This window comes from Manacus vitellinus, unplaced genomic scaffold (assembly GCF_001715985.3).
Source record: "Manacus vitellinus isolate BGI_N305 unplaced genomic scaffold, ASM171598v3 scaffold_51_pilon, whole genome shotgun sequence".
Classification (NCBI taxonomy): domain Eukaryota; kingdom Metazoa; phylum Chordata; class Aves; order Passeriformes; family Pipridae; genus Manacus; species Manacus vitellinus.
This window is the reverse complement of record NW_021940620.1, coordinates 5,550,624-5,568,885: the sequence shown is the minus strand read 5'-3', so window position 1 is coordinate 5,568,885 and position 18,262 is coordinate 5,550,624. Positions and strand designations below refer to the sequence as shown.

The following is an 18,262-nucleotide window of genomic DNA, read 5'->3' as shown; positions in this document are numbered from 1 at the left end:
GAATAGGTGGAAATATGGGTTGTAGGTGACAAATGAAATATGGGTTGCAGGTAACAAATGATATGTGAATTGTAGGTACTAAATGAAATACAGGTGGCAGGTAACAACTGAAAAACGGCGTTGCTTTTCTTTTTTAAGGAAAGCAAAAAGCACGTGCGAGAGAAGGAAATTAGGACCCGTCTGGTGCCAAAGGTTGAAGGCAAATGATTAGTTACAGCCAAGCACGTTTGTGTTGACCCAGTGTCTCTCACAGGTAGTGAAGTTATGACTGGGGCCCCACTGGAGTGGAAGGATGAAAAAACATCACTAATGCTCCTTAAATTTCTATTTCGTTTATATTTTTATTATGCTGGGGAGCAGAGGCCTTGTAGATACAAGAAGAATAAGGGTGAGGAAGCAATGAAAACCTCGCAGACTAAGGACAGTGAGTAGTTGGAAGCAGGAGATTTGCTTCTCCTGGGTTCCCCTGGGCAAGTGGAGTGAATCCAGCAGAGGCCACAGAGATGGCAACCTGTGCTGACCCTGGAGGTAGCCAGACAGTCTCCAAAGTTCCCTCAGGATTATGCTGTGAGGGACAGCGCAAGGACACCCTAAGGAGGAGTATCAAGAGCTCTCTGTTCCCTGTGGATCCCTCAGTGGCATGTGTGGACCTTTTGGCTGGGGAGGCTCTGAACCCACCTCCCCAAGGGAAAAGGCAAGTGTGGAGGACGAGAGTGTTCATGGTGTGTCGCCATCTGTGCCCTCCCTGACCCCTCATCTGCCTCTTTTCAGAAACACGAGTTCTTTGTGGACATGACCTGTGAAGGCTGCTCCAAGGCGGTCACCCGTGTCCTGGACAGGCTGGGAGGTGAGTCAGTGCTGGGTGTGGTGTGGGACAGCCAGCTCTCTAGAGCAACACCAGCTCCAGAGCAGGATGGCAGTGCCCTGGGATCCTCCATCGTGAAGAGGAATGCCATGGGTAAAAGCTGGAAGTTGGAAACTTCTGCCCGCTCTGCTCTGGGCCTCCTCCTTAGTCAGTAACTAGTCACTGGTTGGTTGCAGGTCTATGTGACCCTTGGAGAAATGTCAAGGGAGGAAGGAGCTGTCATGGCTGCAGGTGGCTCTGAATCACCAGGGCCCTACCCTGAACCCTCTGGGAAGGACACTGGTAGACCCCTTCTCGGGCTGCCAGAAGGAAGGGAGGTGGATGTCCTGCCTGGCGTTGTTTCCAAGGAGGCCTGGGGTATCTGTGATGCTTCCCTAGATGTGTCATCAGCAAGTCACAGTGAAGAGCTGCTGAGCAGAGTGTTTGGTGGTTGTCTGTATAGCCTGTTTTTAATACCACCTGGAAAATTATAACCCATGTCTCCTGTATGCTGGCATTTCCAAGAGAGAAAGATTTAGGCTGCACTCACTGTTTGTGAGGACTTGCTCCCCTCCAAGGGAGAACAGCTTTCAGTCACCAAGGCAAAGGCCTTGCAAGTTCTTCCAGACCCCATTACCAGCCTGTGGCAATCTCACCTTGTCCGTGTGTGGTTGTCACCACCTCCATCACTCTTCAACATGCTGGGCAATATCAGCCTCATGTGATGTAGTGGCAGAGCTCTCAAAGCTGATACATACCTACAAGTTTTGTGAAAATAAGTGACTAGATAGAGACCTCCTGTCCATTTGTTTTCAATGGGCTGAGAAGGCTCACCCTTATTAGCCACTGGGAAATCCACGTGGGAAAATGCCTTTTCCTTCCTTCTACTTAGAGCTGTTAGGAACCCCCACCACTGAGGAAACCTGTCCTGATCCTGTCTTAACTGTGCCCATGCTAAACCACAGCACAGGCTGAGCTGGGTGGAGATTGTAGTGGTTGGTTTAAATTCAGTTTTATTCTGGTTACTGCATGAGTGCTTGTGTTGGTCCAAGGTGGGGTGAGCAGATTAAAGCAGTTGAGAAGCCATGGTGCCCAGTGCAGAGTTATAGCAGATCTGGCTCCCTTTGTACCGTTGCTGGCAGGACACCAGTTTCATTTTGCTGTCTGGTGGTGGTATCAGGGTTTGCTGGCAGGAGATAAATGTCCATTTGACTGATGGCCTGGGGAGCACAGATATGAAGCTGAGCTTTCCCTGTGTTCACACCATTTGGCTGCTTCTAGCTGTGCAAAACTTTCTTTCCTCATAGGTGTCCAGTTTGATATTGACCTGCCCAACAAGAAGGTGTTCATCGACTCGGAGCACAACGTTGACACCCTGTTGGAAACCCTGAAGAAGACTGGAAAGAACACTTCCTACCTCGGGGAGAAGTCTGCACAGTAGCCTTGCCTGGTGTGAGGAGGTTAGGCATATACCAGGTGTATCCAATGTGGAAGAGAGAGAGCTGAGCTTTTTCCAGCTCTCCCAGTAAACAGGCTTCTTCCTGGGAAACACAAATGAAAAACGACCTGCAGATCCAGCTTCAGCAAACCCCTCATACCAGAGAAGCAGCTGGACCACACACAGCCAGCACCATTTCTGTGTGGGACCCCCTTAGCTACACTGCAAAGCCCATCTGTAGTGGAGAGGTAGAACACGGCCTCTCTGCCATCTCCAGGTGAACCTGGAGTTTTGCCAGAGCATATCATGCATGAAAACAAATCCCAAAGATGTTCAACAGCTGACCAGAGAGAGTGGTGGGCCCCAACAATAGCAGGGAGAGTGATGGGACACAAAGAGCCCTGTGGCTATGTGGTGTGGTGGGTTGGTGCTTAGCACAAGGACCTCCAACAGCTGATTCTCCCGATAACGCTGTTAATCCTCCACTAAACTCAGGGATGGAAAAACAGCAGCACCCTGGCACCCTCATGGATGTAAAATGTTGGGGTTTGAATAGCTCCCAGTGCACAAAGCCCCTGGCCAGCTGGACGTCTGTCCCAGTGACAACCTGATTGTTGCAGCCTGTCAGTTTTCCCAGAGTTCCAGTGCTATGAGGACGTGTACAAAACTCTCCTGACTGTAAAATATTTTTGCAGACAAGGTTTAATTTCAGTGAAAGAGAATAAAGTGGGAGGAGGGGGGCTGCCCACTCACTGCATGTGCTGTTCTTTAGTGTGCAAGGTTATTAAATTGCATCTCTTAAGAGCTTGTTTCTGTCAGTGGAGCTTTCTGATCCAATGACATTTTTTAAATAGTCTGGTTGGATCATCACAAATACCCAGCACAGATGCGCTGAAACCAGTTCATGCTGATTTAATTCCCAGTCAGTAAATTAAATCAGGGATTTACACCAGCAGGAATTAAACTGATAAAAGAAAGAGTTGAGCTGGTAGTGATGTGTGTGCAATAGATCTGCATTGTTTTAATAGAGTGACTTGACAGATGTAAAATCTGCAGTTTGTTTCATTTGAGTAGGCTCTCAGTGCTTCATAGAAATTGTTTAAAATCATAGCTCTAATCAAATAACATCTCCACTTAGAGAGAAACATGCTCTGAATTGATTAGTGCCTCAAATAGTTTTCAGCTTGTGGTATTGACTGCAAGGGGTTTTTTAACTTGCAGGGACTTGTGGATTATGTCTCAAGTGCCTGAAGAATTTAACTATTACAGGAAAGCCAGTCTCAAATAATGTGAATGTGTCCCTTTTCCTGGCCCAGTTTTCTCACCATTTTCCTTACATTACATCAAGGCAGCCAGGGAGTCGGTTTGGCTGACCAGCCTGGCAGAACTTTTGTTTTCCTGTTGCATTTTAACTGACTTAGAAGCTCTTTGACTTACCCAAGGACTGTAAGATCCAAAACAAAGGAGAGGGGTGGCTGAACAGCCCTTGCAAGTAGTTTGCTGCTAAATCACTTCAGCAGTCGGGGGGAAAAAAACAGTACTTTAAATTTTACACACCACATTTCCCTCCATAGAGAATATTTTTAGGGGCTAATCTATAAAAGGAGGGAGGGAAGTTGCAAATCCTTGGCGTAGATCTCTGGTGGATGAATTTCTCTTGGCTTGTGACCGGCAGAGGGCATCTCTGTATAAGGTTGTCTCCCCTCTGGGCCTTGGTATTTTTCCCATTTATTTATTTATTTATTTGTGTATTTATTTATTTTGCAGGAACTCAAACATGGCTTCAGCAAAAAGATGGCTTAACTGTTTGCATGTCTCCCAGCTTGCTGTGTCATTTGACCTGTGCCAGATGTCAGAAAGCAGAAGGCTGGCAGGAGGAGGCAGCTGCATCTTGGGCTTTAGAAATCCAGAGGAGGAGGTTATGTTTTCTTTCTAGTCCCACAGTAAATTGAGGCACTGCTTTTAACTTTCAGTGCATGTCTGTGTGTCTTGTGTGTCTTTGTACTGCTTTGAATGGTTTTCTGTAAAAGAGGTGGCTTTTAGGGATGGGAAACTACCCATTACATGCAAGACAGGTCTCCCAGGAAATTGCACCTATCCTTAGAAGCTGACTGCAACCTCTGCCTGAGGGACATGTCTCAGGAGAACTGTGTTTGAATGTCACTCAGATGCTGAGGATCTGTGTCTTAGCAGTTGTTTTTTCCTCACAGAACAGACAAACTTTCCATTTGGGATGCAAGTTCTGGGAAGAAGGGACTCTGGTAGCCCCTGTAAATCAAGGATAACCACGTGGCCTTTTGAGCTCAATGGGGCCATGAGGCACAAAGTGTGCAGAAGAGTGCCTGAGCTGATGGGAAATACAGAAGGGATGGAGGAAGGAGAAGGGTGTGGGAATCTCCAAGGTTCCTTATTTCCTGGCCCAGTGACCACTGTTCTGTGCTGTACTGTTGCTTCCTTTTAATTCAGGTTTTCAGCCCAGTGACAGCATTGCATGCCTGTCCCACTCTGCTGTCTCGTTTCACCTGGGAGGTGTCTCCCATGCCTACCTGTCATATGGGACTTGTTCTACAGAAAGGAAAACCAACCAAAGTTTGGAGGAGAAGTTTATATTTAGAGATATTTCACACTTGTACGTTAAGGTTACTTTTGACATACTTGCCCTTTATTCTTTCCTAGAGTGGTGTACTGCTTCAAAGTCCCCCTTTACCTTTGATCTAGAGCATGATTAATTGGTGTAGATGCACTTGCAGGGAGCTGGAGAGAGACACATCAAGGAATGTGTTGCAGACACTTTTTATTACTTTTTAATTTAAGGGAAGCTAAAGGCTACAGTGTAACATCACTGCATTATTTTCTTGCATTAAAATCTCCCAGTGGCAAGAAATTTCCAGAGCCAAGGCCCAGAACCACAACCTATTTCTGCTTTGTGCCTGTGCACTCAGATGCCCAGCAGGACCCGTCCAGGGTCCCAGGGAGCGAGTGAACCCCTTTCCCTAGCCCACCCTTGCTGCTCTGAGCTGATGTTTGCCAATCTTGGTTATCATTTATTGCTTTCAGCTTCCTCCCAGGCATGGCTGTTGCTTTGGCATGGAGCTGGATGGCACGTGGTGGCATGGCTGGCCTTGGAGCCAGTAGTCCTTGTGGCCTTTGCTGTCTGCCAGACTGGCAGTGCCCACAGAGGATGACTCCAGTCTGTCTTGCTGTAAACCAGGCTGCTCCTCCTTGATGTCTGGGCTGCAGCCCGTGCTACCCACACTCCCCTCGCTGCTCTGCTCCCCTCTCCCTGCTCTGTTTTGGTTAAAACCTGCTTATCTCTGAGCCAGACAAGGAAAGATTTCTACCCACAGCCATCCAGAAGCTTCATGCAGATACCTGAAGTGTGTGTGCAGGGTTTGCAGGCTTTCATACCTGATGGCTCATGGCATTTGATGTCCTTCTCCTCACTCCCTGTTCCAGAGCAGAGGGATCAGGAGTGACAAGTCTGCATAGGCCACCTCTCTGTGGTGCCATACCCTGAGGATGCTGATGGGAACAAACCACTGGGAAGGCACCAAGGGTTCCCCTGAGCTCTGCCTCATCCTTCCTTCGGTGGGCCTAGTCTCATTGCATCCCCCTTCCTTTCCCCTGGCCCTGTGGAGAAGGGAAGGGAGCTGCTAGGGGTTCTTCTCCAGCCTCCAGAGGAGAGAAGCACTGTGATGGTCACTAACCCCAGCACTCTGGGCATGTTCAGTGAAAGTACCAAAGAACCAGAACAATTCCTGTTAGAACAGGGCTGGAGGATGACTCCCAAGCTGCTCCTTGTTTTCTCCACCACGACCCCAGCAGGACAGCATCCTGTGTGCTCCCCCATCAACCTTGCAGGCTTATCTGGTGACCAGGGCATTGCAGCCAGAGCAGGCAATCTGCAGAACACTTTTTCTGCTTGTTTCCTTTTTCTCTGGATAAGATAAGGCGTTTGGGGAAGATGACCTGGTCCTGCCTCCAGGAGAGTGAGTGCAGGAGGCTCTGCAGCAGCACTCCTGGAGCAGTGGCTCTGCAGGAGCACAGGATCCTCCCAAAAGGCCACTTCTCCCACGAGCATGCAGCCAGAGCTGAGTAATGACACCCTGGGACAGTTCTTGCTTTGGGGTGTGGGCTGTGCTTGGGCTGACTACAGCTGGGATAGGGGAGTTAGGGAAGGATGATTAAGTCTGAATGGAGCAGCAGACCTTGTGGGGTGGCTGGCTGAGAGGCTTATGGAGAAGCTCTGAGAGAAAAAACAACTTCATAGACTAAAAGGGTAAGAGAAGTCAGTACCTATGCAGAGTCTCTTTGTTCCACCATTGACCGACTTCAAGATCTTCAAAATCTTCGTTGATCAGGTTGGCCTGAAGTTGGCTGCATGTCATGGGAAGAGACCCCAACAAGCCCACAAAGATAATGTCACAATATTTTCCACAGGAAACAATATATGAGACACTGAGGCTGTGAGGCTGTTTTCAGACAAGGAAATGCTCAGTTTGCAATGCAAACAGGAAAGGGTGGCACTTGGAAAAGGAGCTTTCCTGTACCACAGACACCTTGGCTCTGCAGGACAACCCAGTGACCTGCTGGAAGAGGGATGTGTCAGTGGGATGAGCAGCTGGTGAGGTCTGTGGTGCATTGCCATGCATGAATATGTCCTCCCAGCAGCAGGGAGACTTCTGGTTTCTTCACTTCTTTTTTGGTTTTTTTTCCAATTTTTTTCTTCACTTCTGGTTTCTTCACAAGGTTTCAGTCCAGCTCCAGCTCAACTGTGAGAATCCATGAACTGCCTGTAGCTGCAGCACCAGTAAGATCTGGGCAAACCCAGAGGGATGGGCTTTGAAAGTTCTTTTGTTTCCTCTGCCTCAAAATTATCTTTGCATTCCTACCCCCCTTCTCCCCCTCTGCCCCATGGTGTTTCCAGCAGATGTTTGCTTTTCTCACCCACCCCGCTGTGTTTGCAGCATTGCCCTTCTTGTGCTTCTGGGTGTCATTTTTTTACCCAGTGTTACCTTACCCCACTTTTCAAACCAAAATCTGATTTCAGTGGAAAAGCCTACAGCCTCCAAAGCCCAGTCCTTTATCCACGAAAGAAAAAGCTGCCCGTGGTTATCCCAGGGCTGTCTTAAGCACCACTGGCTTTTTGGCGCTTTCTAATTACGTGATGACAGGCAGGGGATGGTTTTAGCCAAAGGAGCAGTTGTACTCAGTCGAACCACCCAGTAAATGAGAGAATTTCCAAAATAGCACCGCAGGCTGCAGAAAGCAGAGAAGGGACTGGAGATCCCCCTCAGTGCCTGCAAATGGTGATCCCCGATGGCTTTGGAGAGTTAAATTGCTGAGAAATTTCAGGGTGGCAAAGAAGGGTTCAGTTTGCAACAGTCTCAGGAATTCCACAGGCGTGTTGTGTCTGGGTGTTAAAACTGTTACACGGAGGATTCATTACCAAAGGATGGGGATTTTCTAGTCTTACTGTGCTTTTAAATGTTTGCTGTAAGAAAATCCACCTCGGGCTTCCACCTTCTCTTGCCTGCCTGTTCCCAGCCCAGGCACGGCAGTGGCAGAGCTGGGACCTGGATGAGCACCATGACTGATGTTTGACTTGCAGGCAGGATTATACCCCCATGCTTCTGGGGTCATTAGCAACACTGGCCTGACCAGCTGCTCTTTGAGCTAAAGCTGTGCAGCTGAACCTGGAGGTTGCACTGGGCTGGGGGTTTGTAGCCATGAGCATCACCTGAAGTGAATGTGCTCCGAACTAAACGTGCTGCTCTTGAATCTCTTCAGTAAGGTCTGCAAGGCCCAGTCTGCCTTGTCCTGAGGCCACAGCTGAGCTGAGGCCACTCTGTGCTGAGTGATGTGCAGAGCTGTCCCAATGCTGTACTGTGACAAACAGAGCAATGCCAAAGGCCCTGGCTGGTTCCCACTCCCCTGTGAATACATGCAGACTTCCTGTGTGACCACCACAGGCAGCTTTCCACATTGCAGTTTCCAAAACAGCAAAACACAGGGACCTGACACACTCCCCTCCAAAACAGCAAAACACACGAGGTTCTGACACACTCCCCTCAAACACAGCAAAACACATGGGCTTCTGACACACTCCCCCTCCAAGACTGTGGCAGCATAAATAGAAAAAAAACCCCACCAAACCAACCAAACAAAAAACAGGCTTAATTAAGGACTTCAAGAGCAGGAAATGTGCACACGTGTGCTTGCCAGAGCACAAATATTTTCTTTTGGAGCTGCTTTCTCCAAGGGTTCAGTAAGGTGATCAAGGCTGGGTTACAGAGCGAGGGTAGCAAACAGTTCCCAGCCCCTCCGGAAGGCAGCGGCCACAGGGCACTGCTGTTCTGCATCCTTCCCCGTGCTCCAGCCTTTGGCTTTAGCCTCCCACAGTATATACTGAAGCTATTCAACCATTTGGCTAAAAGCAGATGGGGAGGGAGAGAAAACAAAGTCAGATGAGAGGGAGAAAGGCAGCTTTTGTGCTGCCTCTGTTTGCAAAAGACAGCCCAAGCCCCTTTTGGACTAAGGTTTAATTTACTGGACTCTGGAGAGCTGAGATTCACAGCCCCACAGCTGCTACAGGTGGTGGCACGTTAGGGCAGTGAGAGGGAGTGGGTGGGGAGCCAGCTCTCATTGGTGAGCAGCTCCCTCAGAGGAGCTGTGGGACATGCAGGACACAATGCAGGGTCCCCGGCTGCTCTGGGGAGAGCAGATCTGCTCTGTGACTCTTCTGCTACATGGACCTGTCCCAGGTCACCTGGAAGGGACAAGGGAAACCGGTCTGTGTAGACAGGAGCCTTCAGCCTGGCCCTTCCTGCTATTGTCCCTCTGCTCATCATGTCTGTTCCTGAGCACCTTCGGAAAGACTTCTGGGTGCTGCACAGCTGGGTTCACGTTTCCTGTTCCCCAGTCCAGACCAGTGGGTTGCTGTGCTGTCACTGGGAGAGAGATGCTGCAGCATTTCAGACTTCCCCACAGTTCCCAGAGGGTATGAAATTCCCCGGGTAGGAGCACCTCTTTCAGCCCGAGACCTGCTCACCCGTTTTCAACAGATGGATGAGATAATGTTAGAACAACAAACACAGCTTATTCCCTTGCAAATGAAAGGAGACGCTCGAATAGAGCAGGAATCCACTGTGCCCAAGTACCCTCCTGCCCCATTTCAGAGGGACGAAGTCCCCCCACTCCGAAGCTCCTGCTGAGCTGTGGGCAGAGCTTGGCCCGCAGAAGTCAGTGTCAGCAGGGTGCACAATGCCCAGCAATCACAACAGGGGCCGCAGGCTTAATCTGTTTTGCACAGCTTCAAAAAACCCAGCCCACACAGCTATTGTCAGGGTGATCCCACCGATTGCATCAGAAGTCTGCATGGGACACGGGGCTGTCTCCAGGGCTCAGTGGGGGGGTGCCTGGGGCATTGTGGGGAGCAGCCCTGGTGTCCCGGGGCTGTCCCGGGTTCTGCAGACAAACCACAGCACACGTTTGTGCTGTGCTGCTCCACAAACAGAGCCTAAGGTCCTTTGGCTTTTGCCTTGCCTCTGGGTCTCCACTGAGCTGGGGAGGGTTGGTTATTATTATTATTATTATATATTATCCCCACAAAGGCATGGGACAAAGGCAAAGGGTCTTTCTTTGGTGGACAAAATCCTCATACCAGTATTTGCATATATATTTCTCTTCATTTTTTCCTTCCCCTGCATCTGTCCAGTGCTACATGTTCGTGCCTTCCCAGGAGCAGCCAGCAAAGCAGGCAGCTCGGTGGGCATGATCCAATTTCCAGGGCAACTGGGACGGGACTGAGTCCAGAGTGTCCTCGACTTACAGTGCTGCTCTTATTTCTCCACGGTTTCCTCTCCATTTGCTTTCTTAATTCAGCCTGTCTTTTGCCAGGGAAGAGGCCAAAAAAGCAGACATGTGGCACATCCAGAGTCCTCCCCGCTGGCTTTACAACTGCTGGGGGATTTCTAGCTTTCCAGTTTCAGGAGCAGACCTCCAAGCTTGCCTTGCCCTGAGGTCAAAATATGTCAAAGTACGGTCAAAGCAAGAGCACAGGAAGGCAGGAGGCCAGTTCTGACTCTAAAGGCTCTGCTGTGCTGAGCTGTTGTCTCAGCAAGAGTCCATCTGAGGAAGACAGGGACATGTATCCCCAGGTATGGATCATCATCCTTTGCCACTAGCCCTGCTCACCTCCACTGTGAGCACTATGAACCTGCTGAAGCTACAAGTGCTGGTGTGTCCAGAGAAAAACCAGAAAGGTGGGATCTCATTTCAGCTCAAGTGTCTCCAGAAATCATCTCAGCTTCCTTCCTGCCGTCTCTTCCTGCCATCCACTTACTTTCCTTCTCCCTGGCAGAGCCAGTCTCTCCACAGCTCTTCTGAACAGGGTCTCAGCATGCCAGTGGAATGGTGGGGCTCAGCTGCACCCTAGGCATTAGCAAGAAGCCAACGAACCTTCCCCGTGAGCCACTCAGAGATCCAGTGAACAGCAGGAGCTGCGCTTGGGATCAATGCTGAAGAGTCACTTAGAGGCAAACAGAGCTGGGCATGAACTGCTTTTTGCCATGGAAAACAATAGACTCAACCCAATGCAAGAGGGTTTTAAAATTCATCCCTAGAGTGGGATAACACTGAAAACCTCCAGCTGTTATTTCCAGATTTGCAAACCCCACAGAGAAGCTGCCAATTCCTGCCAGAGAAGCAAACTTGCTTGTGTGTCTGCACAAAACTGAAAGCCAGGCGTTGCTCCCCAGGCTTGGCATTGTCCCTCTGCCCCCTCTGTCTCAGCCCTGCAGCACACGGGGAGCAGGGGGGAAAGTGTCCCTGTCCCAAGGAAAATAGACCCTCCCAGGTTTGCAGGACAGAGCTTGCTCCTGGCCTAGGGGTGAGTGGCTGGAGCCATGAGTGGTCAGCCTGGGACCACCCTCCAGGTGAGGCCATGGGTAGGTGCAAAGAAAAGGGAAGTTAGTCCTTCTCTTCGTTTCTTCCACTGAGCTCCCAAAAAGTCAGAGAGAGGGATGAACCTTCTGATTCCACTGGAAAAGGTTGAACACAGACAGATTTGGGGAAGGGTCAGGGAAAGAGATGTCATTTCTAATCCAGCCTTTTCACCCATACTTTCCATCCAGAAGCAGCACAGATTCCCTCAGTAGCACTCACTATTTCTAAATCCTTGGAGGAAAACCAGCATGAATTGCCCAACCTGGAGCAAGATGACATCAGTGCCAGTCACACCTCTGGCAGTGAGAACCTTTGTTCTTGGGGGTTGGACTGGATGATATGTAAAGGTCGCTTCCAACCCAAAGTCTTCTATGATTCTTCAGAGTTGCCTGGGGAGAAGAGTAGGAAAGGAGCCCTCAGGCACAGGCAGGAGCCAAGCTCCCTCAGCAGCTGCCCAGATGCCTTCACTGTTCACAGCTTCATCAGCCTCTGTGTGCATTGGAGAAGGGAATAGGTGAACATTCCAACAGCAGGTTTGGTGTGAGCTGCCTGGATCCAGGCAGGTGACCATCAATAATCCCAAAGCATAGTGAGGTCTCCCTCCTGTTTTGCAGCTGAGTATCTCCAGAGGGGCCCAGACAATTCCCTGCACCATCCAACTCATCAGGAAAGCTGGTATTTCCCTCATTTCCCAGTTCCTCCCTTTCCCCCCTGAGTGAACAACAGAATATTTTGGACATTCATGCCATTAAAAATCCATTCCATTAATCCTGATAAAAAATCCTGGGCAATCTTGCTCCCTGGGGTAGCATGGGCAGGCTAGCACAGGAGAGAGGATGTGATGGGTACCTTTGTGCACATGTGAAATTAAGGGATTGGGGGGGTGACATCACTTCTGTAATTTTCTGTTTAGCCTTTGTAGATTCCTGATACAATTAATGTTCATTAACAGTCTTAGCATCACACAGCAATAAGTCCAGGGGCCTCTCCCTCAGAGCTCCAGTTTCAAGGAAGAATTTTTTCTCTGTGTTTTTCCCATGAAAGAGAATCTTAAAAGAGAGTTCTCCAAATCTGATTTTTTTTTTTAAATGTGATTCTCATCTCTCCATCTCCTTAAACAGCTGCCCATAACATATGGAGGGCACAGGGAAACACTGCTAATTTTAGTAGCAGGTCCCGAGGGAGGGACCCAGCTCTCGGCCAGGCACAGGATGGAAAGTCACAGCGTTCGCTCGGGGCCCCACATGACCTCGCTATTTTGGGGCTGCCCACGTCCCACCTTGCCCCAAGCCCACAGACGTGGTGCAGCATCAGCCCTGAGCCTTCCCACAGCCCAGCTATTCCTGCCCACACCACCTCTCCTGCCCACAGTGACAGCTTCTGCCAAACCCCGGGCTAACAGGATGGGTTTTGAAGGGAAGTAAACAGGCTTCAGGGCTAAACTGAGATCCCCAGAACTCATCACGCTGAAGCAATGATGGATGAGGTATTTTCTGCCCACATACGTCCGCTGTATTTTCAACCAGCTAAAGGGGGTTGCCCTCTGATCAGTGAAATTCCATCAAGCTTCACACAGATGATGCAAGTGATTCCTCCACTGACCGGGCCTTACAAGGAACAGAATATTTATGCGTGGCCATAAAGATGTGAATTACCCAGGGTAGGAAAATTTTGAGGAACTTGAACTCCACAGAGTAAAATCCAAACTGGGCAGGGAAGTTTAGAGGGTCTCAAAAGTGAACTCAGAGATGATTTGGAGGGAGTCAGGAAGCAGAGATGGTGGGGAGGTCAGTGCTTTCATTTGGTGTCAGCCTGGAGTGGTCATGTTTGTAAATCACAGAATCATGAGATGCTAAAATCCCAGAGCACTGTCAGCACTGCCCCTACCAGCCCAATCCACCCTGTCCCAACAGCTCTTCACGTGGCTGCTGCATGGCAGGGACAGCTCAGGTTCCTAAGACATCCTGCCCAAAGTCTTGCCATCAAAAAATATTTCCTACTGTCTCCCCTATATCTTCTTTTCCAGTTTCTAAGGCTGCCTGTGACTGGCTGTTGTGGTGTAACCCCAGTTGGCAACTAAGCATCATACAGCCTCTCACTTTTTCCTCTGTACAGGGTCTTTCCAAGTGCATCTTGCCAAAATCAATCCCATTTTGTCTCCTTTAAGGGACACCCTGTTTATGGAGCCTCCTGCATCTGGCAGCCTGGCTTGTTCGTCTGGTACATCTCAAGCCAGGGCTTGTTCTGAAGTGAGCTCAGCTCAAGCAGAAGGTGTCAGAGATAGAAAAATGTGGATTCTCAGGGTGGATACATGCCGGCTCAGCCAGGAGTGAGGCACCCTGGCACCCCCCAGGCACCCCAGGCATCCCAGCCACCCCCACACTGTGCCCTGCCTGCTGAGCTGGATGCAGCCACAGTTCCAGCATGGCCCAATTCCTGTCCAGGGATGCTGCAACAGTTCATCCATGAGCAGTGCTAGAGGGAATGTGGCCACCTGGGATCCCTCTGTCCTGTGTGAAGCCTCCTCTCCTGGCTTATGTCACAGCAGGACACTGGGACTGTGCAGCTGGCAGGGAATGGGATGGAGCTGGGAACATCGAGCCCTACACAGACTGAATTACTGTGGGGTGGGGCTGGCCAGGAGGGGGGATATTTTGATAGGGTTTTGCCAGCAGTGAGGGTTAATAGGAGGACAGTAAAGTCCTGTTCTTCAGCCTCCACAGGGAACTGCTAAACTTTCCAGACTTTAACACACAGCCGAGCTTCCTTGTCACCAGTGAGCCTTGCCCTCCCCAAGTCCATCATTCCCTCCTCCTCTTTGCCTCCATCAATGCACAAGCCTGGAGCAAAAGCAGCCCTCACTCAAAGTTCTCACTGCTGGGCTCCTGGGGACAGCGAGTTATGCTGAGGTCACCAAACCCTGCTGCCTGCTTTGCCTCAGCTGCAATCCCAGTCCATGACAGCTCTGCCTCATCACTTCTTGGCCCCCCTGAACACTCACCAGCCTCCCCACTGCATCACATTACCAAGGGGGAGCCTTCTAATGGGCTCCCAGCAAACCACCAAGGGACTCCCAGCATAGACATGGCTCAGGAAAAGTACTGCTTTCAAAGCCAAGATATAAGGTTATGGGGCTGATTAAATTAAGAATGGTCTAATTATCAGTGGTTATAGTGTAAGTAGCCAGCTCATCTGAAAATCAAGCTTCTCTTAGAGGACCTCACACTCATGACCCAAAAAGTCAATTGCAGCTGGCTCCAGAGAGCCTTGTGAACCCTGGGATTTGCCTTTCTGATCTTTTCCTCACTCATGATTATTGCTGCTGCTTTCCAGATGGCATTTGGATGTTCTGGAGCTGGCACAACTTCGCCTGGGTTCTCCCATCAAGGCTGCCTTTTAGGCTATGTTTCTCTGTGAAAAAGAGCTGCCACTGCAGCCCAGGAGCTTCTCTCTCCCCACATGTCCCAGGGGCTCGAAAGTGGATTCCTGTTTATTTCCTCAAGCAGTTTTATTCATATCCCTCAAAAGGTGCCAAACCGCATCTGTCAGGCCCAAGAGGACTCAAAAGTGCATCGTAGGTAAACACCAGGAGCAAGGTGGGACTGTCTGGAGTTCACAGCTTTTGCTGCACTTCTCTGCTGCAGGGGCAGCTTGAAAGAGGTAGAGATCCTTCCCATGGGGCATGGAAGTGCCTTCCACCAGAGACCCCTAGGGCAGCCGTGAGAGCCCACACACACCATGGAAAGAACAAGACATCCCACAGTGTGTCCTGCTTTCTAGCTCCACAGCCTGCTCCCAGGCTGACTCACTGCAGAGCCATGCACAGCTGGCTTCCCACCCCCTGCCCTGCTGGCCTCTGGTTTACAGAGGATCTGCAATGACATCAACTGCTCCTTCTCAATCTGCTTCTGACAGAGCCAGCACCCCACTTGCCTGCATCACCCCATGAGCCAGCTCAGCCCCAGTCCATCAGCAGCACACTGAGGTTCAGGATCTCCTGCTCCAGGAATTGGAAGAGACCTTGGCTGTGTGTCAGTCTGCTCCATCTGAACGAGGCATCAGTCCTACTGCTGAGCCCAGGGGAGGGTCCCATCCCACTGGGAAGAATGTCTTACCCCACATAGGACAGACAGCCCTCCTGGGCACATTCCCAGGACAGTTTGGGTTCGTTCTGCCCTGTGCAGATTGTTCTTCCAGTGGCCAAGGATCTGCTTAGTGTGAGGCTAGAGAGCACAGCCCTTTTGCTTCTGATCTGCTTCTGAAATGGAAAAAACCAGAAACCCTCCAGCAGAACCTGCTGACACATTCCCAGAGAGCAGAAGAGCTGGGACATTCCTGGGATAAGCAGATTCCTGTCTGCTCTGCTCATACTGGTCTTTCTTGACTTTTCCTGAGCTGGGTGCTGGGCTCCCACACCAGCAGCCATTGCCTTTCCACACACTGCCCCACACATGTGAGGAGCTCAGCTCCAGCCACACACTCAGGGATGAAGACTTAGTAAATTACATTCCTGCAGTGGTTCCAGGGCATCCTGTTTATTTATGTGCACTCCGGGCTCATTGTTTTGCAGCAATTAATGCAGAAACATCCTCTAGAGAAAAACTCATTAGAGAATCCCTCCCAGAGCAGAGAGAAGGAAAGGCTCCTCAGACAGACAGATTTGTGAGTAGGACACAACAGGATTATTAATCCACACTTGTATCTCTCCAACCAATGCTCACTCACATTTTTCTTCATTTCTTGCAGCAGACTTGTTCCCCTCTTGGAGAGCACTGGGGTTTTCTCAACTGTGACAGCCCAGATCTGCCCAACCTGGCTTAAAAAGGGATGAAGAAATTTGGATTTTGAACTAGGGTTAGCTGGAGTTCAAACCTCATCCCTGCAGACCTCTTGGCTTTGCTGTAAAATGAGCTCAAGCCGCAAAGGGTCTTGCCCTGTTTGCTGTTTCCATCAGAGTTTGTGCAGTCACCTGAGCTGGGAGTGAGTGCCCGGAGTCCTGGGGTGCATCCAGGGGGGTGCCCTGGTGGCATCTGGTCAGGGAGCCTGATCTGGACCTGTGAGGCCTCATCAGGCCATTTCCTGCCCATCCAGTGCCCCAGATGGCAAAGACAACCTTCTAAACATGAGTGAGGTCCAGTTTTCCTCCTGGCAGCCTGACACCAAAATGTCCTCTTTGATGACCCCACTAAGCTGTACAAGAGTGTAAAGGACTTTCCAGGTCTTCTTTTGCAAGCTCTCAGTCATTTATGGAGCTTTTTAAAGCTGCTGAGTCTAAAGAGTCAGGGAGTTGCTCCAGGCTCTTGTTTCCCCCTCTGTGTGATCCCCCTCCATCCCACTGTTGATGCCTGGCAGCGTGTCCCTCACAAGATGCAGGACCCGGCTGTCCCCACCGTGTGTGCAGAGGACTGTGAGGTCCCCTCACTCTCACCCAACTCCAGGCTCACAAGTATGAGCCTGGGGTGGGTGAGAACATGAGCTTGGGGTATGTCTACAGATGTGACTGCATCACTGCTTTCTGCTTTCACTCTAAACCAGTGGGTCTAACCCACCACATATATAAAGAAATCCCTGTTATAATTATCTCCCTGGCACTATCATTTGTCTAAGCCCTTAGTAGAGGGCTTAGCTTCAGGCCTACAGTGCAGAGCACTAAGCAATTGCCACGTTGTCAGTTAGAAAAGTCGTGGTTTCTTTTCTCTTCTTTTTTTTTTCTCCCTAAAATTTTTTCCAGATGTCTTTTTTTTTTTTTTTTTCCTTAGGAGAAGAACCAGCAGCTGTGCAATTTCAATGCGAGCCGTGACTAATCCACTGCAGAGAGCATTCAACGACAGCATTCAGCTCCTTGGGATATGAATCAAACAAATGATACTTTGGCTTAGGGGATGTGTGGCCTCTGGAGCCAAACTGGGCCTACAAGTAGCACTGGGCTGCACCTGGGAGCTACGGACACTTGTGGTGGGAGAAGATGCTCCACATTCCGCAGGTGGTTGGTTGTATTAGAAGGACCCATGGGGTCTTAGACACCATCCCAAATCTGGCCCCCACATGGACCTGAGAGGGTCGTGTGAAGAATTTATGGATGTCCCTGTGAGTAATATCAACATCCACATATCAGCACTCAGGGATGGCTTTTGAGAGGTGTGTAGCCAAGTAAAGAAATGGGTGAAGAAGATTTTCTTCTCTTGTTCTTTGCCAGCAGCCTCCTGAGCTGCCTGATCACAGAGACCGACCGGCTCACTGGGAAGTGATGACGGGTTCTCATGGCCCCCCTTCCCTACACTTCCCTCCCCTTTCCCTTTCTGTTCTGTTTACTTTTTGTTTCTTGTTGGCCATGGGATGTTTAGTCTTACATCTGATCTTTCACATGCAGCAGAAGTGCCGCGAGGCCGGATGGGGAGTGAGCTGATACAGAATCACAGACCACAAAGGCATCCTACAGAGCAAGGAGCCAGCACAGCCCAGGGGGTTGTCACAGGCCAGTTCCTGTGTTGACATCTAAATCCTCAGCAACATCAGTGGGAAAAGTTAAGGACCCAGATCCATGTCTCAGCCCATCTCAAAAGATAGTTTGTAATCACAAGGAATGCGCCCAAAGCCCAGTCAACCAAGACAAAACATGATGTTGCATTTTGCTGTGGTGTTGGGTGTCCTTCATCCAGCATCCATAATCAGGCTGCTGGTGCCCAGATGGCTTGTCCTCAGTCATGCTGGCTACATGAGCCACCACCTTTCCAGCAGCCCCTGGAGAGCAGCCCTGGGGTGAGGGTTGGTGCTGCAGAAGGATCACAAGCTGAAAAGAGCTGAATTATCCACAGGGCTCAGGACAGCCCTGTATGGCATGGAGATACTCTTCAGGGACACCCAAATTCCAGCAGGTTTTGTCTGCTGGTTTTCCCTTGCAGTGCAGCGCCATGGCCGTGCTGGTGTGGAAAGGCACGTGGTCTGCTCCTGCCAGGGGAGCAGATGAACCTTAAATCCTCACAGTCATGGAGAGAGGAGCGGGGTTTTCACCCTAAGCATAGAGAGGAACAGAT

The 18,262-nt window shown here is 50.1% G+C and overlaps 1 protein-coding gene across 2 annotated transcripts; it reads left to right on the top strand.

Moving 5' to 3' along the window:
• The first annotated feature begins 130 nt into the window (after positions 1 to 130).
• ATOX1 (antioxidant 1 copper chaperone) lies at positions 131 to 4,254 on the top strand. 2 transcript variants are annotated; one of them, XM_018081037.3, is made up of 5 exons: positions 131 to 253; positions 361 to 694; positions 772 to 847; positions 2,152 to 2,304; positions 4,050 to 4,254. In XM_018081037.3, the coding sequence occupies exons 2-4, from the start codon at positions 641 to 643 to the stop codon at positions 2,283 to 2,285; spliced, it is 264 nt and encodes an 87-aa protein (XP_017936526.1). In that variant the 5' UTR covers positions 131 to 253; positions 361 to 640; the 3' UTR covers positions 2,286 to 2,304; positions 4,050 to 4,254. The 2 variants fall into 2 exon arrangements, with proteins under 2 accessions (XP_017936526.1, XP_029818825.1); XM_029962965.1 differs by lacking the exon at positions 131 to 253 and having other exon boundaries at positions 348 to 694.
• Positions 4,255 to 18,262: the final 14,008 nt, after the last annotated feature.